This window comes from Penicillium atrosanguineum (genome assembly GCF_028827265.1).
Source record: "Penicillium atrosanguineum strain IBT 20685 chromosome Unknown utg000001l_segment0_segment0, whole genome shotgun sequence".
Taxonomy (NCBI): domain Eukaryota; kingdom Fungi; phylum Ascomycota; class Eurotiomycetes; order Eurotiales; family Aspergillaceae; genus Penicillium; species Penicillium atrosanguineum.
The window spans coordinates 2,104,537-2,127,524 of record NW_026623133.1 but is presented as its reverse complement, the minus strand read 5'-3'; the positions used below and the strand labels follow the sequence as shown (position 1 = coordinate 2,127,524).

At 51.8% G+C, this 22,988-nt stretch overlaps 10 protein-coding genes across 10 annotated transcripts; 4 read left to right on the top strand and 6 right to left on the bottom strand.

Annotated features, from left to right (window-relative positions):
* Positions 1-215: 215 nt before the first annotated feature.
* Positions 216-2,170, bottom strand: N7443_000824 (Zn(II)2Cys6 transcription factor; the record flags this gene model as incomplete). The annotated part of the gene is made up of 4 exons (XM_056880880.1): positions 216-819; positions 878-1,081; positions 1,133-1,942; positions 1,995-2,170. The coding sequence occupies 4 exons, from the start codon at positions 2,168-2,170 to the stop codon at positions 216-218; spliced, it is 1,794 nt and encodes a 597-aa protein (XP_056746118.1).
* Positions 2,171-2,661: 491 nt separating this feature from the next.
* On the top strand, positions 2,662-4,878 carry N7443_000823 (uncharacterized protein; the record flags this gene model as incomplete). Its single annotated transcript, XM_056880879.1, has 4 exons — positions 2,662-2,970; positions 3,032-3,611; positions 3,676-4,584; positions 4,643-4,878. 4 exons carry the CDS (start codon positions 2,662-2,664, stop codon positions 4,876-4,878), a joined length of 2,034 nt encoding a protein of 677 aa, XP_056746117.1.
* Positions 4,879-5,402: 524 nt separating this feature from the next.
* Positions 5,403-7,222, bottom strand: N7443_000822 (PEX28-32 family peroxisomal membrane protein; the record flags this gene model as incomplete). The annotated part of the gene is made up of 2 exons (XM_056880878.1): positions 5,403-5,951; positions 6,005-7,222. Coding segments are annotated over 2 exons (1,767 nt in total), but the record flags the coding sequence as incomplete, so codon positions are not given.
* A 441-nt stretch (positions 7,223-7,663) lies between these two features.
* On the top strand, positions 7,664-8,151 carry N7443_000821 (import motor complex subunit PAM16; the record flags this gene model as incomplete). Its single annotated transcript, XM_056880877.1, has 2 exons — positions 7,664-7,666; positions 7,747-8,151. 2 exons carry the CDS (start codon positions 7,664-7,666, stop codon positions 8,149-8,151), a joined length of 408 nt encoding a protein of 135 aa, XP_056746115.1.
* A 775-nt stretch (positions 8,152-8,926) lies between these two features.
* Positions 8,927-10,336, top strand: N7443_000820 (D-arabinose 1-dehydrogenase (NAD(P)(+)) ARA2; the record flags this gene model as incomplete). Its single annotated transcript, XM_056880876.1, has 1 exon — positions 8,927-10,336. One exon carries the CDS (start codon positions 8,927-8,929, stop codon positions 10,334-10,336), a length of 1,410 nt encoding a protein of 469 aa, XP_056746114.1.
* An 874-nt stretch (positions 10,337-11,210) lies between these two features.
* N7443_000819 (putative topoisomerase family protein TRF4) lies at positions 11,211-13,157 on the bottom strand (the record flags this gene model as incomplete). Its single annotated transcript, XM_056880875.1, has 4 exons — positions 11,211-11,597; positions 11,648-12,335; positions 12,396-13,118; positions 13,150-13,157. The coding sequence occupies 4 exons, from the start codon at positions 13,155-13,157 to the stop codon at positions 11,211-11,213; spliced, it is 1,806 nt and encodes a 601-aa protein (XP_056746113.1).
* Positions 13,158-13,435: 278 nt separating this feature from the next.
* N7443_000818 (uncharacterized protein) lies at positions 13,436-14,482 on the bottom strand (the record flags this gene model as incomplete). Its single annotated transcript, XM_056880874.1, has 2 exons — positions 13,436-14,332; positions 14,372-14,482. 2 exons carry the CDS (start codon positions 14,480-14,482, stop codon positions 13,436-13,438), a joined length of 1,008 nt encoding a protein of 335 aa, XP_056746112.1.
* A 3,851-nt stretch (positions 14,483-18,333) lies between these two features.
* On the bottom strand, positions 18,334-20,213 carry N7443_000817 (uncharacterized protein; the record flags this gene model as incomplete). Its single annotated transcript, XM_056880873.1, has 3 exons — positions 18,334-18,983; positions 19,039-19,983; positions 20,117-20,213. 3 exons carry the CDS (start codon positions 20,211-20,213, stop codon positions 18,334-18,336), a joined length of 1,692 nt encoding a protein of 563 aa, XP_056746111.1.
* Positions 20,214-20,363: 150 nt separating this feature from the next.
* Positions 20,364-21,392, top strand: N7443_000816 (replication termination factor 2; the record flags this gene model as incomplete). Its single annotated transcript, XM_056880872.1, has 3 exons — positions 20,364-20,383; positions 20,445-20,934; positions 20,988-21,392. 3 exons carry the CDS (start codon positions 20,364-20,366, stop codon positions 21,390-21,392), a joined length of 915 nt encoding a protein of 304 aa, XP_056746110.1.
* Positions 21,393-21,719: 327 nt separating this feature from the next.
* Positions 21,720-22,957, bottom strand: N7443_000815 (mitochondrial 54S ribosomal mL50 protein; the record flags this gene model as incomplete). The annotated part of the gene is made up of 3 exons (XM_056880871.1): positions 21,720-22,061; positions 22,118-22,481; positions 22,569-22,957. The coding sequence occupies 3 exons, from the start codon at positions 22,955-22,957 to the stop codon at positions 21,720-21,722; spliced, it is 1,095 nt and encodes a 364-aa protein (XP_056746109.1).
* Between the last annotated feature and the right edge of the window lie 31 nt (positions 22,958-22,988).

Below are 22,988 nucleotides of genomic sequence, written 5' to 3'. Positions count from 1 at the left end.
AAATCCACTGTGGCCATGAATATACAGTACCAAGGAGAGTAAGTCGCGACGACCTCATTAGAACCGCCTGCATTGATATATACATTATTCGAGGATCTAGTCACGAGGTTGAACTAAAGAGCAATGAAATGAATTTCTCTGTGGGCCGCCATAAATAGGCAATATGACTCGTTTCTTCTATGATGCATGTTGTACAAGTAAGTCCAGTTCTAAGGCTATACGAGAATTAATTCCCACTGCAACTCTTCTAGGATATCAATCCAATGCGTTTTTCTCGACGCTGTGCCCCCAGCTGCAATATCTTTTGCGTTGGCATCTTGTCTTGCCCAGAGGATACGTAGTAATTCCTTTGCGCGCTCGACATTTCCAATGCCGAAGTTGGTCTGCAACTTGCACAATGAGCAGATAATAAGGTCTCGGTGCGCGAAAACTTCGCTCTCGCAGCCTGAAATAAATAGCGGGAATGTGAGCGCCGAGTACTCGCAGTGGTCGTCGAGGGGGAAGGACTCGACGCGTGCGAGGCACCGGTGAATGGCGGTTGATTTTGGGGTTGAAATTAAAGGGGCCCATTCTGTAAGATATCGAGTTTTTTCGGGGGGTGATATGGGGGTGAAAATAGAGAATGCATCTAGGTCTAATGCTGTTTGGGGGGTATCAGAGTTCGCGCTCATGCGCTCAAGGGTCGAGTGGAGAAAAATAAATGCTGCTTCGCGAAAGCACTCTGCGACGAGCTGGAGTCGGGATAGGGCTGCGGGGGTGATGTCATTTGGAATAATATAGTTGATTGACGTAGGGGTCCATGATAGGAGTGAGTCATTTCTGCGAGTTCTTTAGTCAGTGTGTGATGACCTTGGTTGCTGGATAAGCAGGAATTTACATAGATGCTATTGCAAGATGCAGAGAAATGCCGTCATCTTGCAGCGAAGGTAGCTCAGCGATGCGTCCGCAGAGTTTGAGGATTTCTTCGGTGTAGCCAATATAAATATCCAGCCTTGGAGGGCCGATATCAGTCTCTGTAGGGTCGGAATATGCGATGCGCTTGCGGGTGCTAATGCGAGCCATATTATAGGCGTAGACAAATCTAAATCATCGTAAGAGAAAGATCTTAGAAGCGTCATTGTAGAAAACGTACAGTCCTCGAAGGAATTGCGCTGCATCAGGGTTCATTGACCCGAGGCCACCGCGAGACGTGATGAGACGCTGCATTGCGTGGAGATGCACAACCCACTGCTTGATGCTGCCACGAACGATCTCGTACTTGCACATCAAGCCAACTGCGAGCATAGCATCGTCAGGAAGAAATTCCGTGGAGCATTTGGCAATGGCTGTCCGGATACCGCTGAGAGTGCGGCCATAAAATGTCGCTGCGGCATTCTGTGCGCTGCATTCCTGCGACCGATTCGCGAGGTGAAGAGCCGAGACTGCACACACGGCCTTCATCAATAGTGGAGAGGACATGGCGCATGGAATTAGCAAAGACCGGAGTGGATTGTCATCGCTTTCGAGATTGGCGAGGAGTTTGGATCCATGCTCTACATGATATTGTAGATAGTGTGATTCATGGCCCGAAAGATGGCTAGGGTTAGGGTACCCTTGAGGTTGCATAATGACTGCTAAGGTAGTTTGAGCATTGGGCTCTGTTGCTATGTTTTCGTCTTGATTCTGAGTAGTCTCTTCGGCCTCAATGTCAATAATTCGTTGTGGCGAAGACGGGGTCGACCAGTCCAATGAGACTGGCGATAGCTGCGAATCATTCCATGCATATGAGAATGGAGACACCGACGGGGACGGTGATAATGAACGCGGAGGAGAATGGGCCGTTAAACGAGGCAGCTTCGGAGCATCCGCCTGCACAAATACTTGAGCCGACGGGCCAAGCGGCTCAACCCAGAGATCGCCATAACCCTCACATTTGCGACCTTGCTTGAGACAATTATTGCAGCTAACTCGCGGTCAGATTCAATACATAATGCAACCATCCACACGACACATACCTTGGCTTAGCCTTGTCACACCCTTTGCGACGTTTTTTACATGTCAAACAGCCGGAGCGGGTCCACGGCGTGCCCGTTTGCCGGCGCCCCTTTTTCTGGACTGGGCTAGCATGTGCGGAGACTTGCGGGAGAGATTGAGAGACCCATCCGGTGTCATGGAACGCAGTCAAGGTCATCGTGTTTGGCGCATTGGAGAGTGCATGTCACATCAAAAGTGAGTCTTCCCCGCGATTTGATAGCAAATCCCACCGCGCTATTCCCGATTGAGGCAATTTCGCGCCTGCACGTGATTGTTATCTACTTGTAGATTTTGCGGTCCCTGGCGCATCAACAAGAAGAACGAGATTAATTATGGGAATCTACGTGTGGAATTGACTCCAGTAGGTGGGTTTTTATCTTCAAATTCAATCAGTATATTTCCATCTACCCTAAACACAGCTCATATCGCTAAAATGTAAGCCAAGAAGAGCGCTTCAAGCCCATCGACGCTCTTCACCCGATCGGGCAAGTCCAACCATGTGGGTGCAGGCTACGATAAGAGATACGCGATCTTTAATACATTCGTCCCCTCTCCCTTCCCCGGTCTTCATTCTCCATTCTTTTAGATTTAACATCTCCCTCGTTGACATTTCGTACCTAATTCTCATCTTCACAAACCCAGACAACGATGGTGACTGTACCACACCCATTCGACCCCATCTCTCCGGAGGAGATTCAACTTGCCGTGCGCATTCTGGAAGCCACCTTCCCCGGTGTGCCTCTCCGCTACAAGCGTATCGACATCAATGAGCCGATCAAGAAAGATGTCATTCCATACATCGAAGCTGAGCGCTTGCGACGACCTTTGCCTTCGCCGCCAGCTCGTCTTATCTACACGCTCTTCCACCGTCTTGATAGTGGCGCATTCTACAAGGCTATCTTGAACGCTAATACGCGCTCGATTGTCTATGCCAAAGAGCTTCCTCGTGAGGTGCAGGTAAGTGCAATAACACACTCTAGACCCATATGGGTCTGACCAATTTTTCTTTGTTTCATAGGGACCGATTGACGTCGACGAGATCTCCGAGATTGAGAGACTATGCATGAAACATCCCGCTGTCCTCGCCGAAATAGAGAAGCTGCAACTACCTGCCGGCGTAACAGTCTGTAATGATCCATGGATGTACGGCACTGACAATGACAACGAGACTCGACGACTCTTCCAGTGCTTTATGTACCTGGTCGAAGTGGATCACCCCCAGCACAATCATTATGCTTTGCCCCTCAAGTTTTCACCTGTGTTTGATGGCCTGACGCAAGAACTTATCCGCATTGATTATCTTCCAGGTGGTGCTGATCACAAAGTCTCCGAGACCCAGCCATGGAAACCTGTCAAGGCAATTCAATATGCTCATGACTTGTTGGACGAGCCTGTTCGAACAGATCTTAAGCCGTACATTGTGCAGCAACCTGAAGGTCCATCTTACTCAGCGGATGGTAACTCTGTCTACTGGCAGAAGTGGCGCTTCAGAGTTGGTTTCAACATCCGTGAAGGTCTCGTTCTATATAACATTACATACGATAACCGCAATGTCTTTTATCGTCTCTCCATTTCTGAGATGACGGTCCCATACGGAGGTTTGTTCTTCCTTGCCCTTTTTGATATGACATCTCGTTTGACTTTTCGTTAACTGTTATCTAGATCCCCGAGCGCCGTACCACCGCAAGCAAGCATTCGATGTTGGCGATTGTGGCTTTGGTATGAACGCTAACCAGCTATCTCTTGGATGTGACTGTCTTGGACATATCAAGTACTTCGATGGCTATCGAAATGATTACAAGGGGAACCCCGTCTATTTGAAGAACGTAATCTGTCTCCACGAACTTGACGGAGGATTACAGTTCAAACATTCGAACTATCGAACTGGCGCTGCCACGGTTGTGCGCAACCGTCAATTGAGTCTGCAAATGATCTGCACAGTTGCGAATTACGAATATATTTTCGCGTATATCTTCGATCAAGCCGGAAACATTGAATTGGAAGTCCGCGCTACTGGCATTCTCTCCACTGTTCCATTTGACAACGAGAACGGCGAAACTGTGCCCTGGGGCACTAACGTGGGACCCGGAGTCATGGCTCCTTTCCATCAGCACATGTTCTCCTTCCGCATCGACCCTGCTATCGATGGCTTCAAGAACACTGTGTTTTATCAAGACAGTGTCCCAATGCCGGAAGATGACAATAACCCTTATCTTGTGGGCTATACCACCGAGTCTAACGTGATAAAGACCGCCGGGACGGCAAACCTCAGCGTTGACCGTAACCGTAGCTTTAAGATTCGCAACGACAATGTTCATAACCCGGTGACTTACAAGCCTGTGTCCTACAAGCTGCAAGCTGTTCCCAGCCAGATGCTTCTGGTCAGCAAGAACGCTCATGGATACCGCCGTGCTGAGTTTGCCACCAAACCGATTTGGGTCACCAAGTACCAGGATGATGAACTTTACGCAGCAGGCGAGTTCACCAATCAAAGCCGTCGTGCAGAGGGCGTTGAGACATGGGTTCAACGCAAAGACAACACCGAAAACGAAGACGTTGTTCTCTGGCACAGTAAGTATCCATTGACCCTTTTTTTCAATCCTGGCATGGCATCTAACAAACATTACAGCATTCGGTCTCACCCACAACCCCCGGATCGAAGACTTCCCTGTCATGCCCATGGAGCGCGTCAGCGTCATGCTGAAACCAGACGGCTTCTTCACCAAGAACCCTGCTCTGGACGTCCCGCAGTCTTCCCAGTCCTTCAACAAGTCCACTCTCCATCCCGAAGCGGCTTCTTGCTGCGCTGCACCATCTGCAACCGCAACTGGAAGCAAAGCGAAGCTGTATAAGCGGGTGGATTAATCTGCGTTTTGCGTTTCATTTCTAAATACCCCTCTTCTGCATCTCATGCTGCATATATTGCATCTGAGATTGTATATATGCTGACCTGAACATTTTTGGATTTATATTTTCTCACACGTACATAGCTAGCTAGCAAATATTTTTAAAATTAAAAACATCCCTGATCTTAGGTACTACAAAGATAAGCGAACCACTTAATTTCCTTGCGGGCGTAAATAGCGGCCACTACGAAGAAAACGACATAAGGCGCTCATTAATAATACCTTGAAGACTTCAACGCAGAATATTCACTCGATGCGCTCGAAAGACATTGAGAGATATGGTCAGGAAAGAAGCATAGAAAGAGGTCTAGAAAAGATATCTAGGCAGACATCTAGGAAAACATCCGAGAAGACAGGTATATCCATGTCACTTATTGATATTTACCGGGTATTGTATTTAATGCTTGGGTCTATTTAGACTCCAAGACGCAGGAATAAGAATTGAAAATACACTCTCATGGGTATGGCTAGCGATAGTTTCATTCAACTTAATCCCATGTTCACCTCATCACTCAATCCGAATTCCCTTTCCGCTCGTTCTGTGCCTCCGGATGCCCTAGTCGACCATCGATCGAGGTGGTCTTGCGTGGATGAGTCTTTCTCGCGCAGACTAGCGCTATCGCTCGTTCCCACGCTTCCTTCTCGGATGCTGTACTGGGACGGGTTGCGAACGCTTATCGGGCGCGGAGGTGTGCCTTTGTTGCTGCTAGCACCATCCAGAGCGGCCCCGACGTTTGTACCCGTTGCACGGCTTTGGTCCGTGGAAGGGCTACTGGTGTGATCCTTGTCCTTGTTGCGGAACCAGCCCCGTCTGCGCGTTTTGAGGGGCGTGGTAGATGAGAGGCTTAGGGAGTCAGGATCGGATTCCTTCTCTTTTTCCTTTTCCCTTTCCTTTTCTAGAGATTGTGTGAGGTTTGAGACGGTCCCAACGGAGCCATCTGGTTGCACCTCGACCAGTTCGGCATCGCGGTACCACTTGCGTCGGCGGGTGTATCGATCCCAACCATCTTGAGCGCGACGGCCATCATTCCACTACAGTTTATTAGCAATGAGAATTGACATCCATACTGTGGAGATAAACGAACCTTGTTATCATAGAAGATCCATCCCTCGCTCGTGGAGGTCTTGGAATCGGATTTGGTGGAGTGATCCGCGCCTTCAACGCGCCACTCACTACCCTCCACCCAGCGCCATTTCGAGCCACCGGTAGAAACATCGGGCAATTCAAATGAGTCTTTTGGTGAGACGGAGTTGAGATGCTCATCTGTCCAAGCAGCACGCTCTGCCGGGAAGAGGGAGTATGTCCAGCCAATTCCAAGCCAGCGTCGTTGGTTCTCATACACGACGAACGTGAACCGCACGCCAGAGCCGTCCCCACGCCGCCGTGTCGAGATATTCAGCCCCTGGCCCTCGCCTTGAATTTGAGCTTTCTGTGTGTTCGGGCCATCCGCGACTGAGAGCCCTGTAATCATGGAGCAAAGGCGGCGAACTGCTCGAGACCGCCATAGAATTACACGAGAGACCCGCGCGGGTCGCGAGTGGTAGGTGAGAACGATGGTTCCGACAGTCATGACGACGCGTCGGGTAGTAATTAGGTAAAGAGGTGGAAGGGTAAGACCGATCCAAATGGGTGTAACGAGGAGAATTCGAATGAAGAGAGCAGTAAGCGCCGGTCGAGTCGTTGCAGAGGTTGGGGTGCGCTGAGTAGATAGGAAGTCGGTCAAATCGAGCAAGGGCTCAAGAAGAATATTGCATCGGGTTGTGAATGTGCGCAACGTCTCAACAATGTCGTCCAAACTTTTGTGGTGGCGGGTTGTCTCCGCCGCAGCTTTGCTCTGGTGCTTTTCACCCGTCGAGGTCGTTGATGACAGAGGCGAGTAGCGACGGCCATACATGCCCAGAATCAACCCGATCACCACTAAGATCGGGCCAGCCCACAGGATGATGGCATCGCTGTATAGCACCACCGTCCAAAATGTAGCCACAAGCAGGAAGCTCTGCCACGGGTCCCCGGTCGTCCATGTCAATAAGCCCGCAAGCTTGTTCAACGGCAGGAGGAACGGGTGCGAGTAGGCCAGGGCCCGGGTGATGGACGGCGGTGTAGCCACCAGCAACGGCGACTTGCGATGCACGATGACACTGGAGCGTTGGCGAGAGCTCAAGGCGGAACCGGAGATGGTAGAGGGAGAGAAAGGAGCGACCGTCGGCGGTTGGGAGTCAGACTGGCCATTGTCTTGCGAGTTCATTGGGAGTGCCATGGAATCGATCCACGGAAGGTCTTCTGTCACAGCATCAACAAGCTGATCTGTTATCAAGGGCAAGGGAGCATACCAAGCGCTGCCATCCAATTACGGCGACGTCATGCGATGCGTGTCAGCTCATCTGGCCGAGCGGGCGATCATCCTCATTATATGGTGAGAGGTTCGTTCGGTCCAAAGTTGATCTGCGGGGGGCAAAGCACCGGAGGACATGTGACTGCCCGTGCAACTCTGTAAGTACCGACGCTGGGAAATATCGGGATTCTAACAAGATCTATAATTATTGTAGCAGGGTTAAATTTAATGACGATGTCTATTTGATCGATTTCACTTGTTGCTCTCCCTTTAAACAACATGAAATGACCCTGCGGCGCATAGTTCCAGCTCCCCGACCTGCCGACGCTAAAACGCGCAGCCGAAATTTTCCCCTTCTTCCTCTCTTCACCTCCTTGTGATCATCGCGCCAGCTCCTTCAGCCCTGTCGACATGGTATGTTCCCTGATCTCTTTTTCTACTGGCTATGCACATCTGCGTTAGAATAAGAAAATTCTAACTCATTCCCTCTTCAGGCTCACCGCATCGTCACCCAAGTCGTTGTTACCGGAGCCCGGGTCTTCGGCCGCGCCTTCGCCGAAGCCTACAAGCAAGCCCAGGCTTCTGGCAAATATGCTGCACAGAAGAAGGATGGTGGCAGCAGCTTCTCCTCCTCCGGCCTGACCCTCGACGAGGCCTGCAAGATCCTCAATGTCAAGCCTCCGGTCGCCGGCGAGCAAAATGTCGAACACGTTATGGAGCGATTCAAGAAGCTCTTCGACATCAACGATCCTCAGAAGGGAGGCAGTTTCTATATTCAAAGCAAGATTCTGCGCGCGCGTGAGCGTATAGAGATGGAGGCCCGAACCGCCCAGCGCCAGGCCGCTACAGAGAAGGAATTGAAAGAGGGCTGGAATCCCAAGGTCTACAAGGACCGGTGAACCACCTGACCACCTGAGAGTATTTGCGCCTCTGCGCTTTCCTCCCCTGCGTCCTCGACATTCTTCACATTCGTCCTTCGAGTCCGCGCTTCGAGCACCGTCTTTCGCCTGAGCACTCTTTCTCGCCTCAAAGTTCGTCGGGGTCCGCTCTCATCTTGATTTGGCATAGCATGGCGTTTTGGGTTATTGTGGGAAAGAGGTTTTTGTCTCTTTTATTAGATTGGGGGATCTCCCAGCTTTGGGGAGTTGTGATCTTGATCTTCACCTTGATCTTGGTCTCCCTCTCAGACCTTCGGGTCTTGTGTATACCATCTCGACCCTTTTCACCAGTCGAACCCCCCTCTTCTCCACTCTGACTCGCAAAGGAAATGTACAATAGCTTCATATTTGCACATGTATAATCTTCTACTTTGATTTTCCGTACTTTCGTATCCAATGTAGATAAAAAGTACCGGGCACAGACACTATTTTGCCACCGCCGACTGGAAATCGCGTGCAGGAACGTCCAGAGAATACCAGATCCAACCAGGGCTTCGGTCAATACCGATCATGAATCGACGATCGATCAAGCAATGAAACGATCGGGATCGGAACATCGTCTCGGATAATACACTAATCGCCCCCGCCATGGCGCGATCCGGAGCGGAGCAGCGGAGCCGGAAGCGATTTCTCTCAAAATCGCCGTCCCCTCCACGTTCTACAATGAGTTGATTCTCCAAGTTGAGCCTTTGACCATTCTGTATTCTCTCCTCAATCTCTCTCGCCGGCCACAGCCATGCGCCCCTCCACCCCGCTGTCCGCGGACCTCCCGCCACTGATAATGGGCACCGCAACCTTCAACTCGCAATACAACGCAGACCCCTACGCCCTCCCAACCACCGAACTAGTCCAGCATGCTCTCTCTCGCGGTATACGCGCCTTCGATACATCCCCCTACTACGGCCCCGCCGAAGAACTCCTCGGCCGCGCCCTCGCCTCCGAATTCGTACAATTCAATTTCCCCAGGGAATCATACCGTCTCCTCACCAAAGTCGGCCGCATTGCTTCCGCCTCATTCGACTACTCTCCAACATGGATAAAGCACAGCGTGCGCCGCAGTCTACGCCGTCTGCATACGGAGTACCTGGACGTCGTATACTGCCACGATGTGGAATTCGTGAGCCCGGCTGAAGTCCTCACTGCGGTGCGCGAACTCCGTCGTTTGCGCGATGAAGAGGGAATCTTGCGCTTTGTCGGGATCTCAGGATATCCCGTCGACATATTGAGTGAGCTTGCGGAGATGATCTTGCGCGAGACAGGCGAGCCGCTTGATATCGTCATGTCGTATGCAAACTTCACGTTGCAGAACACACGACTGCACTCGCTTGCGTTGCCGAGACTTCTCGCTGCGGGCGTGGACGTTGTGCCTAATGCGTCGCCGTTGGGTATGGGGTTGTTGAGGAGAGATGGTGTACCCATTGGATCGATGGGAGATTTCCATCCTGCGCCTGATGCATTGCGAGGTGCTGTTCAGAGAGCGGCGGACTGTGTGACGGAGCGTGGGGAGAAGCTTGAGGTTGTTGCTATTCGATTTGCTTTGGAGACATGGTTGCGCGCCGGTGCCGAGGTTGGTGGGCTGGGTGCGCCGTTGGCGAAGGGTAAGGATGCGGATCCGGGCTTTTTGTCACTTGCGAATATGGGGACTGGAAGGCGAATGGGTGTTAGTGTGATGGGCGTCAGCAATATTGATGAGTTGGATGAGACGCTGCGTGTGTGGCATAGTATTCTGGATGGGTTGGAGAATTGGACTGAGGATGACGATGGGACTGAGTTTGAGAGCGGGCTTCAACCTGCTGGATCGTCTACCCCGGATGACCGCACTGGTGCTGTTCTGTCTGCGTCGAACGTTTCTGCAGGCATTCTTACTCCCTCGGAGGGCCTTGTCACGGACCGTGCTTGGTCTCATACGCGCCGAAGTCATATCTTGCAACTGTCCAAGGAGGTCCGTGACATCCTGGGTAGCGAGTGGGTTGACTATGCATGGGCGAGTCCTGGTGTGGGCTTCAAGAACATTTTGCCTGCTGAGCACGTTATTGCCATGATGAGGCTTGAGATCGAGGGCGAGGATGAGGCTTGGCCTGCAGCCGGGTCTCCAGGAGACGTCATGCTTACGCCGCCGCTAGATGCCGAGAATCGGCTTGATTAGATGTGCAACTGTACGGTATGAACATACACGATGATCTACGGTTGTTCTTTGTGAGCGTGGGCCGTACATAGCATTGTCCATGAACCCTGTCCCCTGATATGGGAGTATATAATGAAATTAATGAAGCGTGAAGGTACTTGTTGCCTCGTTCGCGTATCAAGCTTTTACTGGCACGTGTATGTATCTATGGGGCAGGCCTCGAAGCTTGCTTCCATGTCAGTCAACGCACCTTCTAATGGCTCCTAGGTTAATCCTTCGTCAATATCAGTGAAAAGTGCAAGCTCTCGAGACCAGAGGCCTAATCCCCAACTCGTATTCCTCTCCAAAAAATCGCATATAGCGCTTCCTTGGTGAGAAGGAGGATTGGTCGGGAGCAAGATGCAATAATCACCAGGAAGGTGCGACCAGGAACCTTTTGAGGAGCTGGCCGGATTCGATTGGGTCACTAACGAAATACCCTGTACAAAAAAAAAAAAAAAGGACTAGGCCGTGCCGAGTCGAGATGTTAGTAAGCCCTGGGATGTTCTCCCATGGAAGGTAAGACCATTGTGGACGGAATCGAACTCGAATGGCGACGGCGGGACCTAAATGTGAATAGAAACAGGTAGCTCATTGATGAACTCACTTCTCATTGTGAAAAGTAATGAAGAAGGCCAGCGGCAATCGCATTGGCTACAAATGATCAGTCCGTTCCCCCTCGCTGTGTTCCCGCTCCCTCCGGCCAAACGGTATGGGTATCTCGAACTAATAATCAAACAAAATGAATCTCGGCTTCAAGGGAACTCGTCAGGGTCATCATTGCGATCGACGGAAAGATACTCGGTAGGTCAAAGCTGCTGGAGCTTGCGAGAGGCTAGCTCGATCTCGCTCGCGCTTACTTGCGGCGTGGACCGCGAGGCACGAGATGAGGTCTGTCGGCGGGATTTTGAACCGGTCTCTGAGTAGTAGTTTTCTGGGCATTTCTGTCGGGATCTACTCCAGCGGGGGATCCTCGATACCGGGCGAACTGCTGGGAGTTTTCGTACACGTGGCGGAGCTGGAATCGCTGTTCGGTGTACTCGTCGTAGTTTGCTGCGATGATGGCTTGAAGAATGCTCTTTGGTTGATTTGAATGGGCGATCTCTTGCATGCGTCGGCTCAGGCTGTCGTGCGCATCACGGAAGGCCCTGAAAATCAAGCGAATCTCCTTTGTGCCACCCGAAATATCGTTCGAAGAGTTGTTAGGGTCGATGATTGACAGGCGGTCATTGTCGCCGAAACCCTATGCTCTGTCAGTTGCTACCCGTGGCTACATAGTTTAGAGAGTCGCACCTTGTTGTAATATCCAGGCGGTTCCATGCGAAGGCCAACTCGTTCGTAGTCCATCATGAATCCATAGAAATCGAAGAAGGACATCAAAACATCCCCGATGTTGTCTTGTTTGTTAGAGGGCATGTGCTGAAGTAGACTTGTCACTAGACAGGTGATAGAAAATCCACCCAGTCCGCCAGTGGGCACTTCATTGAGGCCGCGCAGAAGCAGGAACTGCTTGATAACAGACACGATGACAGGCATGAGGGGATACTGCCGCTTCCACTCCTGGAAAGTCCGGTTTGCGATGATGCCACTGTCGTTATCAAAAGACAGATCCACCCGAATGCCAGTTAATTTGTCGATAAACTTCAGAATCGGAACTCTAGCGTGGGCAATGGTTTCAATGGAACCAGGTACTGCAATTTCCAAGCTCTTCAGATACGCAGAGAAGGCGTAGATTTGGCCCTTCCGCTCACCAAACTGCTTCCTTCCGCCCGCCATGAATCCCTTAGATAACAGGACGAGATCGATATCTGCTGTGGGCAAGTACATTCCGGAAGCAAATGAGCCAAAGGGCTTGACCGAGACAGGACCGTATCTCTGCCTGAACGCGTCGTCAAGGCGGGAAATGAGATCTTCGCGAACAATCTGCTCGTAATCGTGAGGCCTCACCCAGTTGAAGAAATCAAGAACTTCACAATGCAGCCTGATTTGAAAACGAGGTTAGAACATGCAAAGTGCGAAAAGAACGTACAAGAATACTCACTTTCGGCTTGGGTGCATTGGATAAGTATTGGACATCCAGGGGGTATCATCCTGGCCAGAGAAGGCTTTCCATTGGTAGAGAATGGATCCATCGTCCATGAAGCGGGCCCTGGGCTTCCCAGTCTTGAAGGAAACGCCTTTGCTCTCGTCGTCGCGAGTCCGTTTCGACGATGGCAACGACGGTGGCTGTTGTTCCATGCTCTTGGGGCCCTTTGGCGCATTATCGGGAGCCTGGCTTTCTGTTGAGATCACGGGGGCCGGGCCAAGAGAAATAAAATCGTCATTGTCCGTGACTGCGTCTTTCTTGGCCTCGTCCAGGCTATTCTGGAGTTTGGCCTTGCGAATCATCTTGACAACGTCCATGCGCTTGTGTTGACTCTCATCAGGAGGAGGGAGAGCAGTGTAGGGATCAGGGTTCGACCATTTCAGGGCTGTAGGTGGCGGAGGAGGTGTTGAGTCTTTGCTCTCACTTGCAATGGCGCGTCGTTTCCGGGGGCGTGAATCTTCGTCTTCTGAATTCTCTGAAAGGGACATTTCTGCCTCCTCGCTGTCACTCAAGTCCGCAAACGACGCGAACTTGGGAGCAGGCTTATCGGTCTCTTCAAACGTCAACAGCTCAGGCGTGCCTTCCCTCTGGCCCTGTAGTAAAGGTCTCTCCGAGGTCTTCGGTTTTGGGTAACGGAAAGTGAAGTCTCTGCGTCTTTGATCTCGAGAACCCCCCCCTCTTAGGGCCAGTATTTCCTCGAAACTCGAACGGCGCCATGGTGGAACGCGCGCACAGTAGCTCCAAGAAAATAACTCGGTTCGTCTGCAGATACCGTTGAACAAGATAGGAGACGTTAAATCCAGGACACTGGTTCTTGTTAGGTAGCCGAGTTTAATCCTTCAAACTAAGAAGGCAGATTTGTCGACAGCGCGTACTTGAAAAGTCGATGTGAGATTAGGAAATCGCGAGATGCACAAAAAAAAGACGCTACGGCAGAATCACGTTACGAAGGCGGTGGCTCTTTAAGAACGCCCAATGGTCATTGCACGCTATACTCAATCGGCGGACAGCTTTTGTAACCCATCCTCCATGAGTTTTACTAAATCTTTTTGAGTGGCCATTTCCGCAAAACTAACACGGTCAGGAGCCCAGTCAAGGAAGTTCTTTGCAAGCGCACCATTCCCCTGGGCCAATCCTACACTCACATCGATCAATTCTGGCCGTTCATCACAATGCCAAAACGCATTAGCTCCACAAACTTCACAGAACTCTCGATATACGCCCGTAGAGCTATTGTATCGCCGCATGGTCTTACCTTTGAACGCTAGCGGAGATCCATCCGCGTTGAAGATGTTGGCCTTTGGTACAAATGCCCAGGTCTGGATAGGAAAGCCGCACCCCAGTCGGCAAGATTCGCAGACACAGGTACCTGCAAGATATTTGGTGTTTCCATTTCGCAACCACCATTTGACATCATCAGGATTCTCTCCAGATCCGGTGTGGTACGGGACAAGCAAGTCAGCGAAAGGTGACCAAGCCCTTGTCGACGATGAGTCTGGCGGGGTGATGTAGAATTCAATCCCCCCACAATGGCAGCGTGCCTGCAGCTGAGTCCGCGATTCCGATGGATCGTGCACGAGCCTTTGCGAATGAGACTCGGTGGTATTTCCTTGTCGTCCCGAGAGAACCTCCAATCTGCAGCCACCATCCGAAGTTGGCCAACCGGGCAGATATGTGCTCAATCCGCCATCGCCGGTACCCTTGACCTGCCAGTGCTGAACTGACTGTACTGTTGGAATGTCTCCTGCTACTAATACACCCGAGGCCACTAGATATTGTCCGCTGGGCTTCACTCGAGCCAGGACGTGGGAGCCGCACGTCTTACAGAGAAAACGGCTCACGTAAGGAGACTCGCGGTACTCTCGAAGTCCTTCGAGGGTAGAAGGCTCATCCTGCATGAGGTAATATGATGTGCACAAGATCCCACTCACCGCTCGACAGTTCTGGCAATGACAAAGCTGGAGTTGAGTCTGATCCGTTGAAGGATCCAGCTGAACCGACAGTGCTACGCCTCCGCACAGACAGGTAGCCGAGCTAGACATGTGGGCTTGGACACATAGATATGCAGTTGAGAAAAATATTGTATCTCCTTCTCTAGTTCAGCTCGCAGGCGATATTCTCGCGCTGCGTCATCTGTTGTACTAGTAATCCGTAGACAAGGCGCGTTGCACAAAGAAATCAAAGCTATGGAGTAGACCTGCGTCAAATATGTGCTCAGGCGGGGCAGTGCAGAAATTCACTCGCCATTGTTAGGTTAGTAAGATGCGACATGCGTGAGAGTTCGCCAGAGTCGCATTCCGGCAAGTCACGGGCGCGGCCCCGTATATAAACCCAGCTCGGCTCTTTTATCTTCCCACACCATCGTCATACAAATCATTCTCACAGAAATCCTCGCGATAACAAACACCACTACATTCAAAATGGGTGAGTCCATCTCGTCCTCTCTGCATCTTCCCTGTGTCTTGTTTCTCTGCCTGCGATCCGACATGGCGGGGTCATGGCGGGGTTACTCGCACCCTCGTATTCCCGAATATTGCACCCTCGAATCTCGATACTGATCATGACGACAGGTCCCGATCACACCTGCAGCTGTGGCTCTTCCTGCCAGTGCCCTGCCGGCGCTTGCCAGTGCCCCGTATGTCCTTCCCTTGTCTCATCGCTATCACAACGCGCGCCGTTGGCTAACCGGAGAACCTCCACTTTCCCCAGAAATAAACAACTCACCCCCTCATGATGAGTGTCGGGAAGATGTGAGCTGATCTTTCTCTTTTGATCGAAATGCGGCAAGGATATGCGACAAGCGGAGGATCTAGCTTCTTGCTAGAAGTGTTGCCTTGAAGGGGGATGTATCACGGAGGTCTCGATGTCACATTTTCGAAATAACAAATCCTAGCTCGTCCGTTGCAGCTCGACTCTGCGTCGGGCGGTTGCCGAAGCACTTTTATCCTTCTTCTTCAAGTACCTTGTGGGCATCGACCCAATTTTTGGGTCATTAGACTCTGTAGATGGGGTGAGCTTAGTTGCTCTTCAATACCAGTCGCGACAGGACTGCCACAACACCTTTGCAGCAAACCCGCAAAGCCCTCATATAGAAACACCTTGACCAGGTACCTTGACGTAACTACGGGAATTCAGTGCCACGTTGGGTACTCGGATAGGCCAGCACATCCCGGGCGCAATTCGTCCACCGAGACTAGCATTTTTCCTAACCTGGAAATAAAATCACGGACCTTCTCTATCGAGATCTTGTTTTTATTCATCACGATATCCCCACATGGCAAGCATTCTACGACTCCTGGTAGAATTACGCTCGGCTGCTGCGGCTACCGTTTGCCGAGCATTTTCGTCGTCGAACGCGCCATAAACGATCAGCTATGTTTCGGGCGTTAAAAATGGGGACTCACTAGTTCAGGAAAGTTGCCGAGGGTCTGTTTCTCCTAGCTTGAATGATCTGGGTTCCTAACCGGCCAATGATAATCTACCTCTTCATGCAGCTACTGTATACTCCTATGTGGAGCTTTCCTCGTTGGGCCGTCGCCGCTTTATGAGCAATATGTAGAGGATTGGCTTGTGGGCAAGTTTGTAATAACGAGCCAGGACCTGCTCAGATTTACTCAAGATTCAAAAGCGGCGAGAGGCAAGCCCCGAAACGGAAATGAAGGCATCGAGTTTCAACAATATCCGATGGACGTGCATGTCGGGAGGGTCCGTGGCACAGGCAGGATATGATATGCTCCAGTAGCTTCGAACTATACAGCAGCAGGATGAAACGGTCCACAATTTCTCGGCGCGCTGCCCTGCTTGCACGCATTCTCGAAGTCTGTGCAGCAGGAGTGGACCAAAACGCAGTCGGCCCCCGATCTTTTACTCGTACGAAGGGTTAGTTGTAAGTCCCGGTGAGCGTCCAGGTAGCTCCAAGCTAGAGCTCAATTATTAGATGTCTGAGGTATGAGATCAAGCCACACGCCCTAGGGATCTTGGATGTGCTGGGATTGGTATTGGTCTCTGGCGTGGATCCCATCCGAGATATACCTCGGATTCCAGTACTCCCGTAGTGAGTTGGGCAGTCCGGTTTGCCTCTCCGTATGAAATCCCAGATGGGAGGCAATCTAGATCATACTTCACTGGAATATGCACCTCAGCATACAGGGCACGCGGCTGCCAGCGGCCAATAGGGCCTCATAGCGCCCCTCCCCCAAGGTCCTCAACTCGCACCAACACTCGGCTCCTCATAGGCTGCCACGCGGGAAATCGAATCTGCGCCGCTCCTGGCGCCGGAAAATGCATCTTGGGAATTGCCCCCACTGCTGGACGCCCGTTCCCACCGTTACCTATGACTGTACCCATGAGGTAATGAGGCCCGTCCCGAATGTGGATCGGACCAGGCGGCCAGAGCAGATCTACGCATCTCTGAAACGTGAGCGTCATCTTGGCCATCACCGTGGGCGTCACCATAGTATGATGGAGGCTCGAGGTTGGTGAGAAAGAATCTTTCCGGGTAGAGGTATCCTATGGGGCTGATCTATACGTATCTCAGATCCATCTCCCAGGCCGAGAATCGGCGAGAATAAAAAAGATGGTCTAGTCTTGTTTGCGAGCCCCATAATCATAAGACGGACATAACATGCCTGCCCCATATCGAGCCATACTTTTGACAAACGAGACCAGCACAGGGCTGGTCCAGGAAGGGAAGCTCGACAGCGTAGGAGCCCTTCAGTCCGAAAGGAACAAGGCAGCCTGCCACATAAGCCCACATCATCTGCATGAATCTAACCGATCCGAGTCTCGCCGGCAGCTTGATCTGCATGAGTGGACGACTCACGATACAGACCCCAAGAAAACAGATCGGATGCATGGTTCCCCTCTATCGTAGCGGATATAATTGGGTGACCGGCGCTGAGAAGAGGCTATTCATTGGTGACAGCGTTAGAGTCAGTCGATGCGGGTAGCGCGTGAGAAGGAGTGGAGTGAGAGGAGACGGTGGGTTTCCCTTTGACTCGAACCACGCCATGGAAGGGGGGTAATGGAGTGTCCGATGCTCCGATAGGCAAGTAGGTACCTAGGTAGTAGAACGACATCAAGAAATCAACGGGTCGGAGTGCAGCGCTGCGTGGAATCAAAGTATAAAGCCATGCTCACAACCCCTCTCAATGTCGTTTCTCAAGCCAGATCAATCCAATCACTTATCTCAAGTCTTTTCGTGGTTCATCCCATCAACACTATATTCATCATGTCTCCCTGCACATGCAACTGCTGCTCCGGCGACTGCAGCTCCTGCTCCTGCTCTAGCTGCACTGTGAGTTCCCCCGTTTCTGGAAATTAACGATAGAATTCTGATTATTCTACCAGCACTAAGCCGGCTCACAAGCCCTCCGCACTGCCGTCCTCCTCCACCTCGACAACGCATACCAGGCCCGGCCTGCCGCTGCTCTCCAACTAGGACCGGCTGTCGGTGTATTGTATGATCATTTACCATGTATAATGTCTATGTCTGTCCTGAAGGGCTGGAGCCTTTTGGATGGGGTTGGGTTCAAGCCTTGTCTTTTTGACTTTGTGTATGTCTGTGCTTTTAAGGCTGTCTATGCCGTGCAACAATATAACTATGTGAAACCAGCAAGAATCCTTGGAAGATGCTGTTGTAGGCCCTGGAGCGTAGTCAATGATTTAGAGTATGAAGATGATCCGTGGTGGTTTGGAGATCAATAACCAGCCTGGAAGCGTTTGATAGGATTATGAAAACTTGTGACTATATGGAAACAAACTCGCTGGAATTTACTCGGACAAAATGTCTGAATGCTCAAAGTACATCAACCTTTGTAGAAATCGGGAAGATACTAAACAGCACAGAAACACTAGACACAAATGCAATGCAATATCTACCACCAGAGAGAGCTCACAGCTCATCCTTCGAGCGGGGTGCGACGTTGTCATCCTCGCCACTATCACAAACAGCCGGGGTAGTCACAAGCATGGAATAAACACATTTCTCATCCTCAGCAGTCTTCAAGATCTCGTTCTCTTCTCCGCACTCCAGAACAACCTTAGTCGACCGGTTAGGGCCGTTCCAGCAATTCTGACCGCGCTCATACTCGAGGGCGACCTTCTCGACGGTAACAACTTCGCCGGCCTCATTGGTTTCCTCGACGGTCGTGGATCCGATTCGGACGAACTTGCCCATCGACATGGAGCTACCACCCTTGCGCTGGTTCTGCTTGGTGCTTTCCAGGAAACAATGCTCGTAGGTGTACTCGCCTGCATCTTGGGAAATGCACTGGCCCTTGAGGGCACGGAATATGCCTCCGTGGCCGTAGTCCTTTTCGAGATCGGCTGTCTGATCACGGAGCTTGTTCTTCAAGTCTTTCAACTCGCTCTCGCCGGATTTCAGAGCATCACGCGCCTCAGTCACGGCCTTGGACTCGGAGGTTGAGTCTTCCTCGGACTTGGTCAGAATCCCACCAATCTCAAGGATAGACCGGACGGAGAGGATCTTGTCTTCAAGGAAGGTGACGAGGGATGGCGGGAGGTAAGCTGCGACCTTGTAGACTGTTGTTTCTTGTCAGAAGCCGGATGTATCAATCGGTATTAGGTGGTAGCTTACTCAAGTCGGAATCAGCGCATCCATCTTCCTCCTTCTCCCAGTGCTCCCAGTCGACACCAGAGTTCTCGTCATCGGCCTTGGCGATCTCATCCAGATCACGGTCCCGAGCACCGTTGAATTCTTCGCCCAGTCCTCGAGCGGCGTAATCTTCCCAGCTGCGCACAGCGCGCTTAACACCCTCATCGTTGAAGTTTGGGTTGTATTCAACCTTGAAGTTGGAGAGAACCTCCTCAAGCTCCTTCAATCGGGAGCGAGTCTCGTCTCTCTGCTGGCGGACCGCCACCAGCGCATCGCGCAGCTCGTTGACCCGGTTCTTAGCAACTCCGGCGAGGGCATTGACCTTGCCCTTGCCACTAGTCCGAACGACCTTGCGCTCCTGCTCCTCGACAGTCTTAAGGCTAGACTCGAGACCCTGGACCTTAGCCTCAGCGCCCTGAATTTCCGCCTCCAGACGAATAATGTGGTCTTCAACCTCCTTCTGCTGCCGCCCGGCATCCACAAGAAGGTTCTTCTTCTTCCTCAGGGCAGCAGTCATGGATTTCTGACGCTGCTCTTCCTTCTTCCGCCACTGCTTGCCAATCTCCTTGCAACGGTCCTCACACTTGGTTCCGCCAACGCGCGCCCACTCGTCACTGCCATCACAGCACTGCTCGTAATCACAGATTCCGTCGTTGACACGGTGGAAAGGCACGTATGATGGCTTATGGCCCTTGTTCTTGCAGTAGAACCCAGGCAGCGCGAGAACAAGATCCATTCCATCGTTTCCTGGACGCTCCGCAACGGTCAGCGGGGAATTGCGCGAGAGGTGCGCGCAGGCAGCGGTGCCAGGCTCGTCACTTCCATCCGGGCAATCGCAGAAGTCATCATTAACGGCCGAGAAGGGGATCTTAATAGCGGGATTCGAGATACAAGTAAAAGTCTCCGTGTCCTGGTAGAACTTGGCAACTATAAAGTCAAAAAATTAGTCCGTTGAAAAGAAACAAAGCCACCAGACTTCATATGTAGACCCATTGATCGTCCCTAGGTGGTGGACACCTCGTCCGGGGGTGGGGATTATACTCATGGTCTAGGAACTTACATTCAGGAGCAACGCCCCGAGGACGAGTCTTATCGCTGCTGGCCCGGGCCGTGGACCCGGCCGCAGCCAGCAGAAACAGCGACTGAGGGAGTCTCATGTTTGAGGCATTGAGCTTGGAGATGTGGAGAGAGCTTCCGGCCAGCTGTTGATACGGGCTAATCGGCGGCTGACTAAGCGCGCTATCTTCCTCGACTTTATCGTGGCGATTCGCTATCATCTGCGCAACCGTCTACAAAAGTCCGCTAAGATGGGTAATGACGGTGGAAGGTGAGACCTATTCTCACAGACGAGACACTGGCGATTAATCCAAGCTAACAAATACCTCCAGTATCCCCACCCGCCGCGAACTCGTCCGCGAGGCCGCCCGCGCCCCAAGCACAGCGCAAATCAAAGAAACCCAGCGCGAACAGCAAGAACACGCCTGGACCACCTGTCCCTTATCACACAAAGTTCTCGCACGCCCGATAGTCTCAGACTCGGTCGGGAACTTATATAATAAAGACGCCGTGCTCCAGTTCTTGCTCCCCGGCGACGACGGCGAGGGCATCAGCTCCAAATCCGATTGCGAGGAGATCATCTGTGGGCGAATCAAGTCTCTCCGTGATGTGATCGAGCTGCACTTTGAGGTCGACACCGAACGCAACGAGCACCCATCCGACCGCGCGCATGCGCACCGCCATGAGCGCCGCGAGGGCTGGATCTGCCCGATCACGGCGAAGCCGCTCGGTCCTGCTGTGAAGTCGGTTTATCTGGTTCCCTGTGGACATGTTTTTGCTGAGGAAGCGATTCGGCAGCTTAAGGGTGATAACTGTTTGCAGGTTTGTATTCCCTCTATACTAGAGCGTATGACGTACAGCTAACATTTGTCCAGTGTAACGAGCCTTACACTGAAGATAACATTATCTCGATCCTACCGACGAAGGCAGAGGACAAGGAGCGTCTTATGGCTCGTGGTGCAAAGCTTGCTGAGCAGGGCCTTACTCATTCTCTGAAGAAGGCGCCTGGTTCGAAGAAACGTAAGAAGCATGCCGCCGACGGCGACGAGGCTAAGAAATCTACGCCCGCATCTGTCAATGGGAATGGCATTAAAAATGCCGCGACAGCTTCGCTTACCGCTCGTGTGTTGAGTGAAGAGAAAGAGAAGAATAAGAAGCGCAAGATGATGGGTCTGAGTGATAACTTGGACAGCCTCTTTACCAAAGACAGCAAAGACGGCAAGAAGAGTGGTGACTTCATGACGAGAGGATTCAGTATTCCTTCTTCAGCGCGTCGTTAGTCTCTTTGCTATTTCTTCGATCTTTTGAATCCGTGGCTCATGGGAGTTAGTTATTGCTTAGGAGTCATCAGGAGTTTTATTACGGATTGGGGGGTGGCTGATACCGACTACACCAGCCGAAATGCGTGCTGGAGCACAGCTTGTATATTTTCGAAATGACGAATCTTCAATGAACCAAAAAATTGCAATTGAAAAGTATTCTAGTATACATAAAAGATGTCCTGATATCAAAACGACAGATGCCTCGAGAATGTGCAACGAGCCCATCCTGCTAAAAAAAATGCTCATACATCTCACTAAGATCTTTACAAAGATGCCACTGCATCATCAATACTCAGGCTCGAGCCCGGTGGCTTTCTCGATAGTCCGGTTCTTGTTGCCCCTCTGTTTCCGGACGATAAGTCCGCGGCGGATGAGCTCAGTGTAGATGGCCTTCTTACGACCCAGGGACTCGTCCTCGTCGCCCTTCGAGAGGCGCTTCTTAGAGAACTGGATGTTGGGCGGTAGGGCGCCGACACTGGCTTGCCTGGCAAGCTTCTTGGAGACGTTAATGGGCTTCTCCTTCAGTGCGGTGGAGAGGGAGGCGATGATTTCTCCGACGGTGGTAGAGGAGGTAATGGCGGCGTCGGGGATGCGGCGGCCGGTCAGCTGGGAGAATCGCTTGATGAACTGTGAAATTGAGTGTCAGCGCGGTATCTTGGGGGGTTGATTGGGAGCGAGCGTACAGCAAACTTAACAACGGGGTCGGCTAATGAGAGGTCACGAGGAGCCTCCGCGGAGGTTTTCTCCTGGGAGATGAAGGTCTCGGGAGACTCGATGGTCTTCTCGGTCTGAACGCCAACCTGGTTAAACACAAAGATAAGTGCCTCCATGGTTTGCTGGTCCGGGAAACGGAGGCCAGTGTTCCATTGCTGGGTCTCGGAGCTTCCAACGGCGCAGCCATCGATCAGTTCCTGGATCTGTTCGTAGTGTTCGCCAATCTCGGAGACGCTAGCGAGGTCCTTGCCCAGCATAGCCATCAGAGAGATTTCGACAGCGGCCTGGTGAGCGGCAGCGGGAATGGGTTTGGGGGTGACATCGGCGCCGAATCTGCAGTTGTCCATTGATTAGAATTCGTGGTCATTTTGGTTGGAGTGCAATTGAGATCTCCAAAGGTCATGATTATGATCAACGTACCTCTCGTACTCATCAACCGGGCTTCGGCCATTGAACTTCCAAACCTGCTCCTTAGTGTGGCCAATGCGCTTCAATCCATCCCAAGTCTGCGCCTGAACATATGCAGAACCATCCTGCAACTCCTCACCCTCTGCCGGAGCAGCGAGATCTCCCTCCCCTTTCTCAGCCCCGGGCACCAATTGAGACTCTCCGGTGTAGGGATCCGCTGGGCCTGGAGCCTTGTTGCCCTTCCAGAGTGATGAGCGAGTCCGTTCTAGGACAGACGGGGAATCGGACGCATAGTGGCGGATTTGACGAGCGAGCGGCGAGATGCGTCGCGGGGCTTCGGACCTGCAGTTCGAGCAGACATACAATGCCTCTCGGAAAGGCAATCGCATGGAGGGGCGCATGGTTGCGGTGTGAGTTGATTTGGAGGCCTCG